Source organism: Carya illinoinensis, chromosome 3, assembly GCF_018687715.1.
Source record: "Carya illinoinensis cultivar Pawnee chromosome 3, C.illinoinensisPawnee_v1, whole genome shotgun sequence".
In the NCBI taxonomy this organism is placed as follows: Eukaryota; Viridiplantae; Streptophyta; class Magnoliopsida; order Fagales; family Juglandaceae; genus Carya; species Carya illinoinensis.
This window is the reverse complement of record NC_056754.1, coordinates 55,290,905-55,309,803: the sequence shown is the minus strand read 5'-3', so window position 1 is coordinate 55,309,803 and position 18,899 is coordinate 55,290,905. Positions and strand designations below refer to the sequence as shown.

Here is an 18,899-nt window from a genome sequence, read left to right as displayed (position 1 = left end):
CAGCCCCCTGAAAGGGGAAAGGCTGGATTAAAACCCTTCCATAAAATGAGGTGATCATTAGTACATTTTGACATTAATATTTGTCTTAATTTACATAATTCGAACATCAAGTAATTTACATTCGCATTGTGTTTCATTTGAACCTTGTTTAGTTTTCGGACAATTTGATCAATAATCAACGGTCTTTCCTGATTGAGACTCGCTTTATATATGTGTAATATTTTTAAAAATAAGCTTCGATGCTTCTTGTTCTTCTTCCTTTAGGGCCTAGAGTGCCCCGTGGGCCTATGGGGTTATCTGTTTAGTTCAGTCCTACTGCACCTGGGTCTGCATTCCTGAGCCTTAGGCCCGGGGGGAAAAACCCCCTTAAACGTGCATACATGGATCTTTTTTTTTTCTTATGTTTAAATTAAATAAATCTCATTTCTCTCAGTTTATTTCATCATTATCTAGATTGAATATAATTCAGATACTTAAAATTCACTGTTCTAGTCTGTTTAATCTTTTTAAATTAAGCATAATTTTACCTTGATAAATGTATTAACCATAAACTTGATTTCATAGAAAATATTTAAAGGTTTTAATTATATTATCTAGTATTAATTTTACAACTAGATTTTGGTGGTAAATTGTAAGAGTTTAATCTTTTATTTTAAACACTTTAAGCCTATTACATAGAGATAAATATTTGATGATTTTAAATTAGATATTGATTAGTAGTTTACATTGATTTTTAATATAAGTATTATTAAGGATATTTTATGAACTACTATTGTTTAAGAGATTTACGATTTCCTACTACATTATATGTCAGTAGTATTAAATTATGATTTCGATTATGTGGATATTGATGAATTTAGAAAGGATGGTATTTTAGAGTTAAGATAATTTTAGGTTTTGAACAATTAAAATAGGTATTTCAGGTGTAAAGATGAGATATCTGTTCAATTGAAAATTTACCCAAACTACATGATTTTTCTAAAGGTGATGATTAATATTTCCCTAGCGCTATTGTGAGGATATGTAGGGGGTGGTATTTCCACCCCACACCCCGCCTCCGGGAGGCGGGGGTGGGCCCCCCAAGTACTGGGGGGCGAGGTGAACATGTTATCTGCCTCGCCCCCTGCCCACTTCAAAAACACTAATGCCCATTGGGCCTAAAAATTATTTTTGGGTCCAAAAATATTTTTTTAGACCCAAATTATTATATAATTAAATCGTAAATTAAAATTTATATATATAATAATAATTTAAAAACTAATAACATAAAAATTATGTTATTAATTTTTAAATTTGTTAGACTTGTTTGTAAGAGTCATAAGAGTGTGAGACTTATTCACAAGATTTTAAATGACATGGTGATGAATACGTAAAAGTACACTCTAAATACCCTATTATTAGATTAAAATGCTAAAATGTGAATAGAAATCATAGAAATTAATGTGTATTCTTAAATTAAGTTTCTATTTACATTGGGATACTCCTAAACAATTTTTTTATGTTTAATTTCAGAGTTAGTAAGTCAAAGTCTAGTCAAATTCAAAGAAAAAGCTTCACGGGGCTTTGAATATGAATAGTGAAATGTCACTTTAATTTTCTGATAATATGATTATGAGATATGCACATTGAAACGAAATGTTTTGTTTCTCCATTCTGAACTCTCTGAAAATGCTCATGTTTACATATTAGTACGTATTCTCTACTTACTAAATTGTTGATAACTCACCGCTTATCTCCACAATACTTTTGTGATAATTTAGATGATTCAATGGAGAATCAAGAATAGGAAATATGGGTAAGGTTATGTGAATATAATGGTTTAAGTATAAACAGAGGACTTTGGGTACCTCGATTTTGGTAGAGTTTTATGCAGTAGTTTTATTTGGTTATTTTGATAGAAATGCTGAAGGTTGATGGTTATTCTGAGACTTCTTGGTATCTTAGAGTAAATATATTATAGTTATTGGTTGTAATAATAATTTTTATGGTTTTTAGGGAATTTGGAATGTATATATTGTGTTGTTGGGAGATGAGTTTAGGTAATATGAGCTAACTCCCTTGACTTTCGGGACCGGGGCATCGTTACAACTGAAATATATATTGACCTAAATGATCAGCAAATACAAGGATAACATTATAAATCAAACGGCTAATATACTATATCTATATATATATATGTATATAGAGCTTTATTACCATAATGTGCTGCAGTAATATCCTTTATCATAGAGAAAAAAGTCTTGTATATATAAATCTCATTGATTAATTAAATCTATAAGGCTAAGTACTGGTTAACGATCAAGATTTTAGTGTGCTCGATATATATAAGTTTGTAAGTTATCTATCATGTAGAATGAAAGAAAATGTATATATATATATATATTTATATATATATATGTGCGCGCGCGCGCATCATGTGTCTGTGTGGGGAGAATATGCATGCATGGGTATTGAAGGTACTGGATGCATGCAGTATTTTAATTCCCTCCCGTGTGGGTCCAAAATAATTTAAATTAGTTTAGAGAATAAATGTGATTAATATTGCATCATATCTATGTTGTGATATATACAAAAATTCTACGTATAATCACTTTTGTATACTCTTTACGTACTCAATTAATGTGATTGGCTGCATCAAGTTTTTTTAATATAAAATAATCGTTTTGGTTAATCACATCAATAGAATGTAAAAAGAGTACGCAAAAATGATTTTTTCTCTAATAACCATTGATAATCGAAGATTCTACACTAATTAGGATACTAATAAGTGTAGAATCATGGTAGATGGTCTTCATATATAATTAATTACTAAATTAGGATACTAATTAATAATTGTTTGCCATGCATACAGGCTACTAACTATTAATTAATCTCCCTAGCTAGCTAGCTAGCGATTGGGCATTAGAAGTAGATCTAAGATCAGAAAATCACGGGACAAATGCCATTCAATTGAGTGAGAGCTAGCTTCAAGGACGAAGCCAAGCTAAGAATAGATCGAAGTCATTGAATTAGTTGAATAAACTATAAATACCATAAAACTTATTAAAGGTGTTGCATAACATTAGGAAATGATCGATTGACAGTTTCAACAAATTTAGACGGTTTAGATTCAACACCCATGCATTATAAATAGTTATGTTAACCAAAGGATCTTTTCATCGATCATTTATATCAGACAACACCAACAACAACTAAAAAAAAAAAAAAAAGGCAGAGGTGCGATAGATAGATAAAAGATCAAGATGGCTGTGAATATAAACCTCGCGTTGATGTCCTTGGTGTTTCTAGTGGCATTTAATGCCATTGATCATGCCCAGGCCGCAGTTTTTGATGTGACAACACATGGAGCAAAGCCTGGTGGAGATATAACCGCGGTATGTGTGTGTGTGTGTATATATATACTACTGCAATTCCATTTAAGATCATGCACATATTGTTGATCAGCATAAATGTTTAAATGCTATACTCATCATAATTATTGATCTGATCATCAGTATTACTTATGATCTAAAAAGAAGAATTAAGGCTGAAGTAATTTATTCTATTTTCGTTTTCGATTTCTGTAATGATCATCAGGCTTTGACCAGTGCTTGGAAAGATGCATGCGCAGCAAGTGGTAAAAACCAAGTTGTGGTTCCAAAAGGGACATTCAAATTAGGTGAAGTGAGCTTAGAAGGACCTTGCAAGGGACCTATTGAATTCCAGAATCATGGCACCGTCCAGGCTCCGGCAGACCCCGGTAAATTCAAGGATTTCTGGATTCAAATCATTCATGTTGATGGGTTCACTCTGTCAGGGGGTGGAACTTTCGATGGGCAAGGACAACTAGCTTGGAAATCAAATAACTGTGCCAATGACGCCAACTGCGGAGTATTTGCCGCTGTAAGAATTGTTCGGCATGCATGCTATAGATTTTCCACCACTCTCTCTCTATATATATATATATATATGACACTAATCGCTTACTATTATTTATTAATATGTGGTTCTTAATGTTTAAAAAATGAACGCATGCAGAATTTGAAGTTCAGCTTCCTCACAAATGCAGTAGTCAAGGACATAACATCACTAAACAGCAAATATTTCCACATAATCTTGTTGGGCTGCAAACACATGCAGTTAGAACAACTAACCATAACTGCACCTGCAGACAGCGCCAACACCGATGGAATCCACATTGGACGTTCATCTTTGATTACAATTAGCGATATAAAGATTGGAACTGGTGATGATTGTATCTCCATTGGTGATGGAAGCCAAGGCGTTACTATCACAAAAGTAACATGTGGACCTGGCCATGGCATCAGCATTGGAAGCCTTGGAAAATACAAGGACGAGGAACCTGTGACTGGAATCACAGTCACCGATTGCACCATTACCGATGCCACAAATGGCGTGAGGATCAAGACATGGCCTGCTAGCCCTAGTCCTGGTACTGCAACCGGTCTGCATTTCGAGAATATTGACATGACTAACGTGGAGAATTGTCTCCTCATAGATCAAGGATACTGCCCACATGGTATATGCAAAGCTCAGGTAAGAATATCACATGGAATTTTACGTTATCAGCTTCAATCGACTTCAATATGCAAGAAAAAACTAAAGAAACTATGATTTTTTTTTCTTTTCTTTTGGGATCGATCTTCCTGGTTCTAGATTCCCTCTACGATCAAGATCAGCGACGTTAGCTTCAAGAACATTCGAGGAACTAGTACTAGTGTAGAGGCTGTCAAGATATCTTGTAGCAAGAGCGTACCATGCGAGAAAGTGCATCTTGAGAACATCGACATTAAATTCACAGGGTCTGGAGAGTATAAAGCAATATGTGAGAATGTCAAACCCACATTTGCTGGAACTCAGAACCCTCCTGCTTGTACGGGGTCATCTGCAGAATGAGCGGGGGCAACAGAACAACTTAAACAAAATGCTCCTCAAAACTAAATGAGTAATATTAATCCTCAATCAAGGAGCATTCTCGTGACCATCATGTCCATGCATCGCTTTAAAGTAATGCATGCAGTCGGCAGCTAGCAGAAATAAGATTTAGTAGAGACCCCGTCCATTTCATGTAATCTATTCCACATGAGTACTTTACCATTGGTTGTAACCCATGCATTGACCTTTTGTCAATAAAAATAATAATAATAAATAATATTCTAAATATAATAGTATTAATTGCTGATTGTTGCATGCAGCTAATTGCAGTCTATATATCGATCATTCATGTGAATATGATCCTGATCACGATCAGTTCTGTACCTAATTATAAATGTTACTAGTAATCCTTATTGTAATACACACACACACACACACACACACACACATATATATATATATATATATATATAATATTAACAAAAAAATTAGAGGATATTTGAGAAAATAATATTATGTAAAGTCCTAACAAATTACATGACTTTATTATACATATATATATATATATATATATATGTCAGCACTGGAACCGGCCCCAAAGATCAGACAAAATCACTGGACAGCTTGTACGTGCTACTCTTATAATTAGCAGACCGGCCCTCCCAACCAGCAAGCAATTCCAAGATTTCCCATAGCAAAATCAATATCAATGTTAAATGTCATGTCAAGACCCCAATAGAATTAATTAGGAGGTTTCCAGCAGATGATTAATGTTGGAATAGGCTTTCTAATTTAGACGTTCCCCGCCCGCCTGCAGGCTCTTCTTTAAATTGTTAATACCTCTTCAGTTGCATGATCTCTTTCCCGATCTTAAATTCCAACGTCTGATCTTGCATTTCTCCATCCATCAGCCTTGTATCATGAATTGATATCTTTTTTTAATTATTCATTAATTTATTAATACACTACGCGTTTTTCTCCTATGATGATTGAGTTGTTGATGCTGCATGCTTAATTAGATGTAGCCTCTGGTATATATATTAATATATAGAAATTTTTGACTTTTTGGAAAAACAAAAATACTTGATTTTTTGTTTGTAGTGCTATATATATATACATACAAGAAGTAATATTTATAATCATAGAGTGTGTAAATATTTTTATTTTTTTAAAACTTGGAAGACGGTCCTCCTTATTATAAAAAACCTCCTCACTTATGGTTGAGGAGAACAAGCCGTAATAACAATCTGGTACTCACTGTTGTGATAAAGACTAGCAAAAAAATAATCACAGAGGCTAAAAAAAATAAATTAATCCACTATGCACTCCCCATAGCCCTCTAACAACATTTCCTAGTTTTTCGAATATAGGGAAAACCCTCCCTATCTAACCGAATGCTTCCTCTAATAAAGGATGGCAAATTTGACATCGAAGACCATGTACCAATGATAGCTTGAGCTCCCCTTTTAGCTAAGCCATTTAAATTGACTTGCTTTCTCTATAACAATGAGATAACGAAATGGTAAGTCCAACTGAACAAGTTTGGATTTCATCCTAATAATCTTTCATGTATCAAAGGCCACATCACTGCGTTTTCACCTAGTTGAGCACAAGCATGGAATCCAGTTCAATCTCCACCTTTGACAATCCCAACATATCAATATGTTGCAACCCTTGGAGTAATCCCATCAGCTCTACATAATTATTGGAATTATGACCTGTAGAAGCTGCAAAACCACAAATTAGATCACCTTTATCATCCCGAATCACACCTACCGCACCCAATGGCCCTGGGTTACAGGGAGAACAACTATCCACATTCAACTTCACCCAACCTTGTTTTGGATACTTCCACAGTTCCACTGGACTTGAGTTACAACCTCCTTCGTATTAGCTTATAAAGGCAGTTTCAAGCACTGTAAAATATCTTCATCCCGCTAAGTAAACACTAGCTCTTACTTCCTTAAGCTTTAAAGCAACCCCAAGACACCCAATATTTAATGGAAGACCAAACCTTTTGCATTGATTCCACCATACCTTCCATCTTGGCCTTGATTCAACGCCCCCATAAGTGCCATGTAATTATAGATGGAAGGATGCCTAGTAATTGACCAGATCAAGGAGAATTTCTAGCCAGCCAATGCCAACAATCAACCGTTTGTCTCTAGGAATAGCCTTCCATACATGGTACTCCAAGACCCACAGAACAAACTCGCCATATTTTTACAGTAAATTCCCCTCGCGCAAGGACATGATTGAGATCTTCATATCCATGTACTAAGCAACATCACATCGGGAAACAATAGGAATACTGACTGTTTTGATTTTGTCATCTAAAGGAAGACACTCATGCATGGCTTTCCACATAGTGATTAAATTTTTATTTTTTGGAAGAGTTAGGTGCCAAACCCATTTCACCCAAGGAAATTTTGGACCTCTTGTTCGTATACAACACCAAGCGCTACGTGTAGAGAATGTCCCATCAGCATTCGGAAGCCATATTAGCACATCATGCCTACTTTTTATCCTGCCCAGTTGCACTATAATTTCCTCTGCTTTTTGGTATCCCACCAACCGAGTAAATAGTTTCGAATTCCAACCCATACTAGTTTTACAATCTTCCAGTTTTAGATTTGGTAATTCAATAATATGGAAATGATCACATATAGGCACATTACCACACCACTGATCTCTTCAAAAATATATTTGTCCATTACAAACTTTCCATTTAGAATTAGCTTGCACTAACTCTTCAAAACCATCTTCCAAAAATTAGACCCTTTCTTTGGATCCACCACAAAAATATGTTTATCATCAACATATTTACCATGAAAACAATTTGACCAAAGATATGTACCTTGCAATAAATTCCAAGCTATTTTCATGTGTAAAGAAGACTGCACCACATGTAGAATATGGATACCCAACCCACCTCCTGAAATCGGCTTGCAAATTAATATCCTCCCAAACATGCCATTTTTTCTTCGCTTTTACATCCTTCACTCTCCCGAAAAAAATGCTTATAATCCTTTGAATCTTCTCAAGAACAGCTTTAGGCATTCTTAAGATTGACATGCAATGCACAGGTATATATATGCTTTAAAGCACATGTTTCATGAGAAGCAGTCGAGCCCCACTAGATAATAGTCTAGCTTTCCATCCTTCGACCGAATTTTGCAAACAAGTCTTCAAAAATGAACATTATCTAATCTTTCTGAAATAATAGGTACCCCCAAGTAATTGAAAGGAAAATAACCTTCCACAAAACCAGTGAAATGAAGCAACTCACTGCGTCTAGATACTGAAATTTGCTTGGAAAAAAAATATAGACAATTTCCTTTTGCTCACTACTTGCCCCGACCACTCCTCATAGACCTTAAGTACATCAAAAATAGCCCTCAAAGATGCCTTTCCCCCATTGAAAAATAAAACCATATCATTGGCATAAAGCAAGTGAGAGATAATAGGAGTGCCCCTTGGGTGATAAAACAGAATAATCTTGCCCAGCTCCACCTATTTTTCATCATCCTCGAGAATATTTCCTCTACTAAAATGAACGAATAAGGTGAGATTGAGTCACCTTGTCGCAAACCCCTGCCACCTTTAAAGAAACCTTTTGAAACTCTGTTCATGACAACTGAGAACTCTGGATTAGTAATGCATTGTGTAATAAGCAAGCAAAATTTTTTTGAGAAGCCAAACGATTTCAAAACATGCAAAAGAAATTACCAATCCACACTGTTATAAGCCTTGGCCATGTTAATCATTAAAGCCACATTTCCACCATAAGACGGTTTATTAATAGCATGAATCATCTCTTGAGTAACACTAATGTTTTCGAAAATGCTACGGCCTGAGATAAAGGCTCCTTGCTCAGGTGAAATAATTTTGGTAAGCAAAGGGGAAAGACAATTAACCACAATCTTTGAGCATATTTTGTAAAATATTGTACACAAACTTATTGGCCTAAACTTATCAAAGCTCACCGGATTTTTCACTTTCAGAATTAATACCAAGAAAGTTGTATTAAAAAATCGTGGGAGGACCATACCTAAAAAAAACTCCGCCATAGCATCCACAAAGTCAATGCCCACAATGTGCCAACAAGATAGTTAAAAACCCAAACCAAACTTGCTAGGACCCGGGCTACTATCTTCCGGTATGGAGTAAAGAGCATCGTAAACTTCCTGCATTGTCGGAACACGACATAAAAACTCATTATCTTCCAAAGAGATCACCTATTGTACCAATTCCTTCAGATTCGACTCACCACGTCTATCACCAGCCTCCAAGAAATGTGAAAAATAATGAATAGCCCCATCATGAATCTGCTTAGGTGAAGAAAGAATTGTACCATACTCAAGCTTCATCTCCTTCACATCTTTGTTATTTCGGTGACTCACAACATGAAAAAAGCCGAATTTGCTTCACCCTTTTTTATCCATCCTTGTTTGGCTTGTTGAGCTAAACGCTGCTTTTCCCTATCCAACCAAATCGAGAGCTCCAACTGAGAGACAACTAAATCAATCTCCACTTCTTTTGAAAAAGTAGAATGTAGACTATCCTCCAACCCCTTGATACGAGCCTCAAGCTTTGCAATGTTGGTTTTAGTCCTTCCAAAAATTTGCTTATTCCATGATCTCAGAGCAACCTTTAAACGTTTAAGCTTTGATACAATGCTATAAAACCTTGATCCCCCAACATCCTCGACATTCCAAGCCTCAGAAACACATCCAAAAAATTGAGAATGGGATACCCACATATGCTAAAATTTGAAGGAAGGATAGCCATAGAGTATCAACTGCTTCTCCAATGATACTTACATTGGGGCATGATCTGATGAAGTTCTCGCCAAGTATTTTATATGAGCATCAAGAAATACATCAAAAGCAACCATATTTAGAAAGCAACGATCAAGTCGAGCCCATTTTCTACATAGGCCAGTATGTCATTACACCAAGAATAGGAATTCCCACTAAATTGCATCTCAAGCAAGCCACAAGAATCCAACCAACAATTAAATTCCTCTGTAGCCAAAGCCAGACTTGGCCAACCCCCCCTTTGCTTGGTATCATTCCTAATAATGTTAAAGTCACCCATCACCATCCATGGTATATTATGGATGTTTGCACTCATCAAAGCACTCCAAAGTCTTCTACGCTCCAAGTAGGAGCATTTCGCATAAACAAAAGTAAATAGGAATTCTTTCAAGTTCCCATTAACCCGAACTATAAAAAATTGATCCCCCATGCAATCTGTGAAAAGATTTATATATTGAGACCAAAAAATCCATAACTTACCCCCTATATCAACATTAGAACAAGAGTTTTCAAACCTTAATCTATCACGCCACATCTCTAACCTGGAAGTATTCACCATTGGTTCAGCAATAATAAGAACTTTAAGATGTAACTTTGAAACTAGCACTACAAGAAATTTGGCATTTAGCCACGATTTTGCTTCCCATGACAACTGCTAGTGGGAAATAGATGGCTTATGCCACAAAAAGGCACAAACGAAATAAATAATGGGAAATGTCATGAGATTCCGTGCGGTGACCCATAAATCGTGCCTATAAGTGGCCTTAAATGACAACATTTCTGTCGTGCTAAAAGTTGAGCAGGAATTAATTAGAGTAGTGGCCATTAATCAAAAGCCCTTCACACGGTCAGTGTATTGCTTCTTGGGAAATCATATACGCGTCGAGCCCCAACCTGTGATTTCGCCTTACCTTTGACTACTCTTAGACAAACTCGATCATCGACGGTGGTTTCCTTGCATCGGCTTCCTTCGACGTCCAGTCACTGCCGACAGTTGCTGCCCTTTTCAACCTCATTGCCGCCAGTTGGCGCCACTCACGAGTAAGGCGTTGATTTCTCTTCTCAAATCGAGCATCTCTCCCTCTCCCCCTTGGTAAATCTCTTGCCTATTGCTGCCTCTTCTCTGTGTGTGTATCTCTGTTGATTGAGCCCGGTTTCATTCTCTGGAAATTTTTCATTGTATTTGTTTAGCTACAAATATACATAATTAGGTCCGAGGTTTGATGCCAAATCCAAAATTAGATTTCCTGTCTTGGAGGTAGATCTATGCGCATGCTAGAAACGTGTTCATACAAGTTAAGACAAACACATTTTTAATTAGGTAAATTAATGGTTATTCCTTGGTTATGCACTCTTTGTAAACACCTGCTGCAGATTGCCTTCTTGAGGTCTTCACCCTGTGAAGGCCATTTTTTTTTTCCAAATTACCATGAATTCCGTGATACATAATAGGTAAACTTCATTAATTAGAAAATTAATAAAGTAAAAAAGGCTAGCATCATGTATAGATATAGAGATTTCCCTAAGCAGTTGAGACTGATGCAAGTCCAGGATGATCAAGAGGATTTCTCCTTGTCTTTTTCATTAGATTTGTAGGATGTTGCTCCAAATAAACATACATGTTTAGATTAAGTGCATTAACATGAAGTTATTACATATACATATAGATATATGCCTATATATGTATATGTAATAACTGTACCAAGTTTGGTAAAGTCAAGGACTACTGGCATAGTTTTTGTGCCGTAATGCCTCAGCTCAGGATTCCACTGCATGTTTTCGAGGCCAAGAAAAAAAATCAATTCTAATTAGTCGACAGAGATCTTAATTAAGAACTTGAATCATAAAGCATGAAATTCAAAAATTGGTCCATGGTTTTAAATGGGAAACCTTCTTAGATATTGTGGCTTATCTGGCTTTTTCTTATGAGTGAGAAAGCCAGCAAGAAAATAGGGTAGACCCTGCTTGTAACTCAAAGTTAACATGTTGTTATAATACTCCTGCCCTGTGTTCACCCAACTATGTATTTAATTAAAATTTTTTGTCAATCGCATAAAATTTTGTGGTCCTATGAAAAATTGTGACTGTACAATTACATAGTACTAATTACCAGCAGTTTCTCATAGTCAATACTTATATTGTGCTGCCAGCAACCTGAACATTAGCACTAATGTTTAAAATAGGTTGGCACTTAAGACGTCTACTTGAAGTCCCTCTAACTGTAGCATTCTTGAATAGGTAAGATGTCCTCATAAATTAAGTCTGGAGGGTTGCTAACAACTTTGGAAGAGCCCTTAATTTAATTCCTTTACCTTTAAATTTTCATCTCCTGGTGAACATCAGAATCCAATACCACAGTTTTTACCTTTGCTAAGTGCTCCAAGGCCCCATCTGACTCAGAGTCCGAACAAACTTGACCATGAGAATAGTCATTTCTAACAATTTCCACCTCTTCAAAATTTGTTTCACAACACTCCTTGCCTAGTAATTCAACAATAGTATATTGGTCTTGATCAACAACATTAACATCTGCACTTGTCTCATCTAACATTACACCCGCACGCATTTCTTCCTCATTAGATACAAAACCTAACCCCAAAGACAGACCCCCACCTCCTTCCAATGACATTGAAGCCGTTAGCAACCCTTCCTTTTGATTAACAATATCATAATTAACATTCACCACTTTAGTAGATATTCCATGCCCCACTAGGCAATCTTTCAATTGTTTGAACACGTGACATCAAAATGATCTCTTTTCCTACATCTATATTCTTAATCTGATCCTTCGTCGCCAATTCCTTCTGCTCTACACTGTTATCTCAAATGTGCAATTGCACCTCTCTCATCTTACTAGATTCCCCTTTATGAGAATCATTAACAGGATCCTCACCTGTTTTTTCCTTTCAAAGACCATTTTTGTCCTTGTTCTTTTTCTCTTTCTGATTCATATCCTGCCTATTTCCTTCCCATTTACATGTCTTAACGTTATGACCTTGAACATGACATCATCATATGCAATAGGCAGGCAGCGTCTCGAACTCTATTACTTGATAAAAACTTTTAGGGTTCCTGGGAGTGCCAATCCATAACTCTTTAAGATGACCTTTTGTAACATCCATCTCAATACAAACCCTCGCACCATCGTATGAGTAGTACATCGTGTTGGATTATCCCTCTTGAGAAACTAACCAATAAGAGCTATAATACTATGAAGGCATTACTCATGATAAAAGTTTGGAGGCAAACCTGGCAATGTGATCCACACCGAAACACGTACAGGTTCATGATCTTCCTGAAATTCCGTTGTCTAGTGAAACACTCTATAAGGAATACCATCAATCTCACAAATCTCTCAGGCAAATATATGATACTCCGTATTTAAGTGTATTTTTATTGAATAATTATTTAAATTATTATAAAAAAATAGTTCTCTTGTTTTAGATTTAATGTGTTTTTCGTTGGATTATTTTATGATTTTTAAGTTGTCAAATTTATTTTAATGTACTTTCTTGATATTAATTATTGTTTTGTATTTAAATTGCTCTTTGTTTTAAATTATTTTATTGTTGGGTTTAATTATTTTATTTTATTAATATTGAGTTGTGGTGTTTTTATTTGATTTTTATTTATTTTTATTGTGTATTTCCCTTTGTTGGACCTTTTATTTTCGGATTGAGATTTGTTTTAGTGGGGTTTTCCTTTATTTTTGGGCCCAGCCCATTCAGTCTCCAAGCCCAACCCCTTGCATTCCAGCCAGCCCTCTCTTCCTCTCTATGTTGTGCGTTTTGGCCCTAGCCCTTAGGGCACCTTCAATTTCTTTTCCTTCTCCCTCCAGCCGCTATTGCCTTATTCTTCTTTCTTGTTCATTTCATTTCTCCTTCTTCTCTTGTGCACCGGCTACTTCTTCTTCACTGAAAATATTTTTCGCTCCTTTCTTCTTCTTCTCCTTCATTGTTTTCCTTTTCTCTCTCCACAATGCCGATCTGCTCCTTCTTCTCTTCAATTTCTTTTGTTCTTCATATGCAGATTTGTGTTGTAGCAGCTATTAGGTTCATTTTTGGACTGGTATTAACTTACATTTTTGTCTCTTGATTTTTGAGTGGGTTGCTACTGCCTTGCCTTCATTTGTCCTGTCGTTAGCTTTATTTTTCATCTGTGTTGACTGTTTTTGCAGGTCCAAACATGAGCTCTTCAAGTTCAATTTCTCTCTAATTTTCCTTAGTATTTTCATGTTCTATCTTGTGGTTAAAACCTTTGTATTTGCGGGTGCTTTGGCCCCAAACCCGTGCCCTGTTTTTAGGAAAAAGTTTAATTGCAAGCACATTTATGCACTAATATACGCACCAATTTATTGTGATTGGTCAAAAAGTAGATTTTATTGAAAACAATGCTAATTTAAATTTTAAGTATGAAAGAATCAGTATTGGTACGCAGATTAGTACGCGACTTTGCTTGTATGTAGCAAAATTCTATTTTCAGTCCAAACCATGAGCCCCTGTTTATCCTCCAGTTTTTATTTTTGTCACCACCATTCCATTTCTCTTCCCTTATTTTTGTGTATTCGGTGGTGCTCAGTTTTGGTCCAGCCATGGGCTTCATTTTGGTGTGTTTAATTATTTTTCCTCCCATACCATGCATGCCATTGTCAAGCTGTTATTTTCTAGTTTTTATTTTATAAATCAGCCTCTTTCTCTCGTAAAATTCCCTTCAGATTTCCTTGTTTTCGAAACCCATTTTTAGTCCCCAAAAATCGTGATTTTTGGTGATTTTCTTTCGGGCTCACTTTTGGCTTTAAATCGAGTGCTCGTGCGCTTGATCTTCCAAAGTTTTGCCCTTAAACGCTTTAAGTATTTTTCAAATAATTTTTAAGATTTAAATATATTTTTGCATTAACAACTATTCTATGAAATTGGTTGGTTGTGATTGGTTGATGTTGGATATTTTTGTGTCTTGTCGTATACATTGCATGGTGCACAAATGTTCATGTTTGTAAAATGAAAACTGAGTTTTCGCATATTCCATGCATGTTCATGTGTTGGAAATGAAAATTGAGTTTTCATGTGGTAACTGAATTTTTGGGTGCGTGTGTATCACGACCTCAATACGAGATAGGGTATTATCTCGGTGGAGCTCCTCTAGTCACTTGGAGTGAAATATGCTGAGTACGTCCCCTGGGTTGTCGCTAGGTGACAACGAGATCGGACGAGATGGTAACGCTCTCGTGCTGACTCCATGGCCCCTCTGCTAGCGAGGGCTAGAGTATGTTTGGCTACGAACGTGCTGGGCGCAGAACTGGGCATCACTTGTTACGAAATCACACACATGGTCATTACATATGGTGTGGCAAAAGGAGCTAGGGGGTACGGATGGTCCTTAGGGGAGATTTTGGTGCATATGGTTAAAATTGGATATGTAAACAATTTTTTGGGAAAATGGCGGGAGTTGAATAATGAAAATATGTGGACCATTTTCTAAAAAAAAAAAAAATGTGAATTTTATGCTAAGCCATTTTCTGGAAAAATGGCGGATATGTTTTAATGGATTGGATTTTTGGACCAAAATGAGATTTTGGCGTGCGTGAAAAATTACTTATTTTTGGAAAATGATGATTTTCAAATCTCATGCATATGTCATCATGTGCATGTATATTGTTGTTGCTTGAATGTATTTTTTAGCTTGTGTGTTGTTTGGATTATTACTTATCTGAGGTACCATTTCTTGGTACCGTAGATTTTTATGTAAATGATGAGGAGGTTAAGTCTGAGGAAGCAGCTATGCCGGAGGAATGATTGGTGTTTTTTGCTTGTATATCTTGGGAATTGCTTTCCCGCTTTTGAAATTATGTATTTTGGTTTTTATGATGTCGTTACTGGATAATTGTAATATTTTTTATAAGCTTGTGTTTAAGCAAATTTGTATTTCAACAATTCTAGTGGATAGTTGACTAACTTTAATTATCCGCTACATTGTTTTTGTTGTACACACGTTGCACGTACACACACTTAACACTTATCGTTTGGGTGTGTGACCTGTGTTATCATCATCCTGATGCCTCGATTTCCACGGATCCATACGTGAGAGTTGGGGGCTCACAAAATGCCTTGACAAAATCTTCTTCTGAAGTCAATCACATGAACACATTTCGAGGCCTTCTCATTGAAGAGACAATCAGTTGTTTAAGAATGCCCCATCTTGTTATGATGAAAGATCGAATGGAGTCCAAAGGAGGGCCTTTGTCGTAAAAATTTTGAAACTAACGAGAATTGAAATGGAAGAGCCAATTGATCAAGTTCATCCTTAGAGAAAACAACACACACCTCATCTTCCATGTTTTTATGAGGGCGAAAAGGAACCGCAACCTCAGGAATAGGCTGAGGGGAATCCAGAACCATATCAGCAAAGGTTCTCAAGCGAGGAGTGGACATCGAATTGGCCTGGGGACCATCAGCGGCAACCATGAGGAAGCAATCGCACACGTTCAGAGAGAAAAAACCTATTAAGATAGTAAGTTCTAAAGGAAAAAAAAAAACAATAAAACACCTTAATTTTTTAAAAAATGAGTAAATTATATACATGGAACTCACATGAAAAAATTAATTTTTTAATATTGATTCTCACTTTTCTTCAAAAAGAATGGATGACACTTGCACAACTCATTATCATATCTAGCATTACTATATATTATTGATACAAATACATAAGAAGATGTGCGCACTAAGGAGACCCCCCCAGTTGCATCCTTGCGCACTGAGAAGAATCCTTTTCCTGCACCACGATCAACAGATTCAGGCAACAACGGATAATTCTAGAATATTCGAGCCTAACAACCTTGCTGACCACAAGAGTGGTAGATGTACTGGTATTCCTCTTCCATTCCTTTGTTGAGAAAGTGTATAAATTTATGAGCTATCCTAATGTAATATGGTGAGAATCAATCAATGAAAATTGAGACACAAGGAATTCCTTTTCTCCTGCACATTCTGCCATTCACCATCTGTGCATATTTTTTTTTATCTCTATTTTTGTTTGTTTCAGCATGGTATCATAGCCGCATCAAGACTAGTATCCCTTTTCCTCTTCAATCCTCTCATGGCTTAAGAAAACTCAAACATCTCACACTCTTCCCTCCCACCTGTCCCTATCTCCTCCATTGTTAACTCATTTACTCATTTTGTCACTCTCAAGCTCACACTTGACAATTACCTTCTATGGAAGGCTCAAGTGATTCGGTTTCTGAAAGGGCATCAACTGTTTGACTATGTTGATGGCTCTCTTCCCTGTCCCCCATCAACAATCGATGGTACTCCAAATCTAGATCACTCAAAAAGGCTCCTACAAGACCAACTTATCATTTCTACCCTTAATGCCTCCTTATCTGACTCTATGTTTGCTCAAGTTCTCTCTTGTACCACCTCACATGAGGTTTGGTCTACCTTGAAAAGTTTATTCGCTGCTCAATTGTCTGCTCACATCATGCAGACAAAATATCAACTAGCCACACTTAAGAAAGGATCATCCACCATTTCTAAATATTTCAACAAAGCTACATTGTTGGTAGCAACTCTTGGCGCTGTTGGCCACCCCTTTTCCTCTTCTAAGTTCATCATTTACCTATTAGCTGGCCTTGGATCCAACTGTGAGTCATTGTGACATCTCTTACCACTCGGCCTGACTCACTTTCAACCCCTCAAGTTTATAGTTATCTATTAAACCAGGAGTAGGGGTGTAACAGGTCCAGTTTTGTCATATTTTGTACAAAATCTAGGATCAAACCGGTAACACCGGTTTTTCATTTTTTAAAACTAATTATGCATTGGTTTCCCCCTAAACTGGTTCTTCCAGTTTTATAGGTTCTAGTCCAATTCAGTCCAATTTTTCAGTTTTAATATATTAAGTGTATTAGTATTACTAATGTATTTATAAAAAAAAAATATGTTGAGAATTTATTAAGCAATAAAATATATTTAATATATATATATTATATTTCAAACATATGATCAACTTAATATTCATGTTTAAGATTAGAATGTTATGTTATAAATTATAATATATTATTTCATACATAATTATATATATATTATATAATAAAAAATATATTATATATAATATTAAAATTTAATAAAATATATATAATATGTAAACCGGTCTGGTCTGGTGTTGAAAAAATAAAACTGATTCTGGATCGGATTTGACCCATTTTTAAAATGGAGGAACCGATTTCAGACCGAACCAGTCAAAAGCCATACCGAACCAACAAGTCCGGTCCGAGCCGGTTTTTCAATTTTTTTGTATTACACCTTTAACCATGAATCTAGGATTGTTCATCAGATTAACAATCTACTTTTAGGTGCTCCAATGGCAGCTAATACGACCATAACTTGTCTCCATCTGGCCATACATACTCTCCATCCAACAAAGGTAGAGGCTTCAACCCATTTTCCAGTAAACCCGATACCCATTCCCTGTGCTAAGTCTGCCATAAGCTAGGCCACACAGCTCTGGTTTGTCACCACAGATTCAACCACACCTATCAAGCCTCACCACCCACATCCTTCATAGCCCACTGTACAGCCTTACCAAACACTACACCTCCTTCCAATATTTGGTTTCCTGACACAACTACAACCAACCATTTTACCTCAGATTTCTCTAACCTAAACTTGGATTCTATGTCTTATCAAGGCTTCGACCAAGTTAGCATTGGTGATGGCTTGACCCTTCACATCCAAAACATTGGCACTGCTCATCTATACTCCAACTTTGACAAATTTCTTATTTCTCAATTACTTAATGTTCCTTTAATTACTAGAAATCTTCTTTCAATTCGTCAGTTTTGTTTAGATAATTTAGTTTTCCTTGAATTTCACTTAATTATTTTTTTGTGAAGGATTTGCACACCCGGGTAGCTCTTCGTTGGGGCCACGTTAGGAAGGGTCTTTATGAACTACCAACTGATGTCTCGGCCTCCATTTCTCCCCATGAACTCACTACCTCACCTCAAGTTTTCCTTGGTACACAGACCTCCAACTCAACTTGGCACACACAGCTTGGTCACCTGTCACCTCGAATCACCTCCTTTGTTATAAATAGATTTAAGCTTCTTGTTAGTTCATCTACAAAAATGTCTCCATGCATCTCTTGTACACAAGCTAAAGTACATGTTCTACCTCATCCCCCTTCCCCCTCTAAGTCAAATATGCC

General features: G+C 36.2%; 2 protein-coding genes across 2 annotated transcripts; one reads left to right on the top strand and one right to left on the bottom strand.

The window, feature by feature from the left end:
- Nucleotides 1-3,168: 3,168 nt before the first annotated feature.
- On the top strand, nucleotides 3,169-5,175 carry LOC122305801 (exopolygalacturonase-like). The gene is made up of 4 exons (XM_043118347.1): nucleotides 3,169-3,374; nucleotides 3,577-3,882; nucleotides 4,018-4,536; nucleotides 4,657-5,175. The coding sequence occupies exons 1-4, from the start codon at nucleotides 3,243-3,245 to the stop codon at nucleotides 4,894-4,896; spliced, it is 1,197 nt and encodes a 398-aa protein (XP_042974281.1). The 5' UTR covers nucleotides 3,169-3,242; the 3' UTR covers nucleotides 4,897-5,175.
- Nucleotides 5,176-9,274: 4,099 nt separating this feature from the next.
- Nucleotides 9,275-10,711, bottom strand: LOC122304985. The gene is made up of 4 exons (XM_043117249.1): nucleotides 10,629-10,711; nucleotides 10,176-10,237; nucleotides 9,979-10,130; nucleotides 9,275-9,640 (listed from the first exon to the last, which is right to left on the bottom strand). Exons 1-4 carry the CDS (start codon nucleotides 10,709-10,711, stop codon nucleotides 9,275-9,277), a joined length of 663 nt encoding a protein of 220 aa, XP_042973183.1.
- Nucleotides 10,712-18,899: the final 8,188 nt, after the last annotated feature.

Coding starts and splice junctions, on each gene's coding strand:
- LOC122305801 (XM_043118347.1), top strand. CDS start 3,243: ATGGCTGTGAATATAAACCTCGCGTTGATGTCCTTGGTGTTTCTAGTG. Junction 3,883..4,017: donor ACTGCGGAGTATTTGCCGCT/GTAAGAATTGTT, acceptor GAACGCATGCAG/AATTTGAAGTTCAGCTTCCT. Junction 4,537..4,656: donor ATGGTATATGCAAAGCTCAG/GTAAGAATATCA, acceptor TCCTGGTTCTAG/ATTCCCTCTACGATCAAGAT.
- LOC122304985 (XM_043117249.1), bottom strand. CDS start 10,711: ATGAGGTTGAAAAGGGCAGCAACTGTCGGCAGTGACTGGACGTCGAAG. Junction 10,131..10,175: donor TTCTAATGTTGATATAGGGG/GTAAGTTATGGA, acceptor ATCTTTTCACAG/ATTGCATGGGGGATCAATTT. Junction 9,641..9,978: donor TCCATAATATACCATGGATG/GTGATGGGTGAC, acceptor TTCAAATTTTAG/CATATGTGGGTATCCCATTC.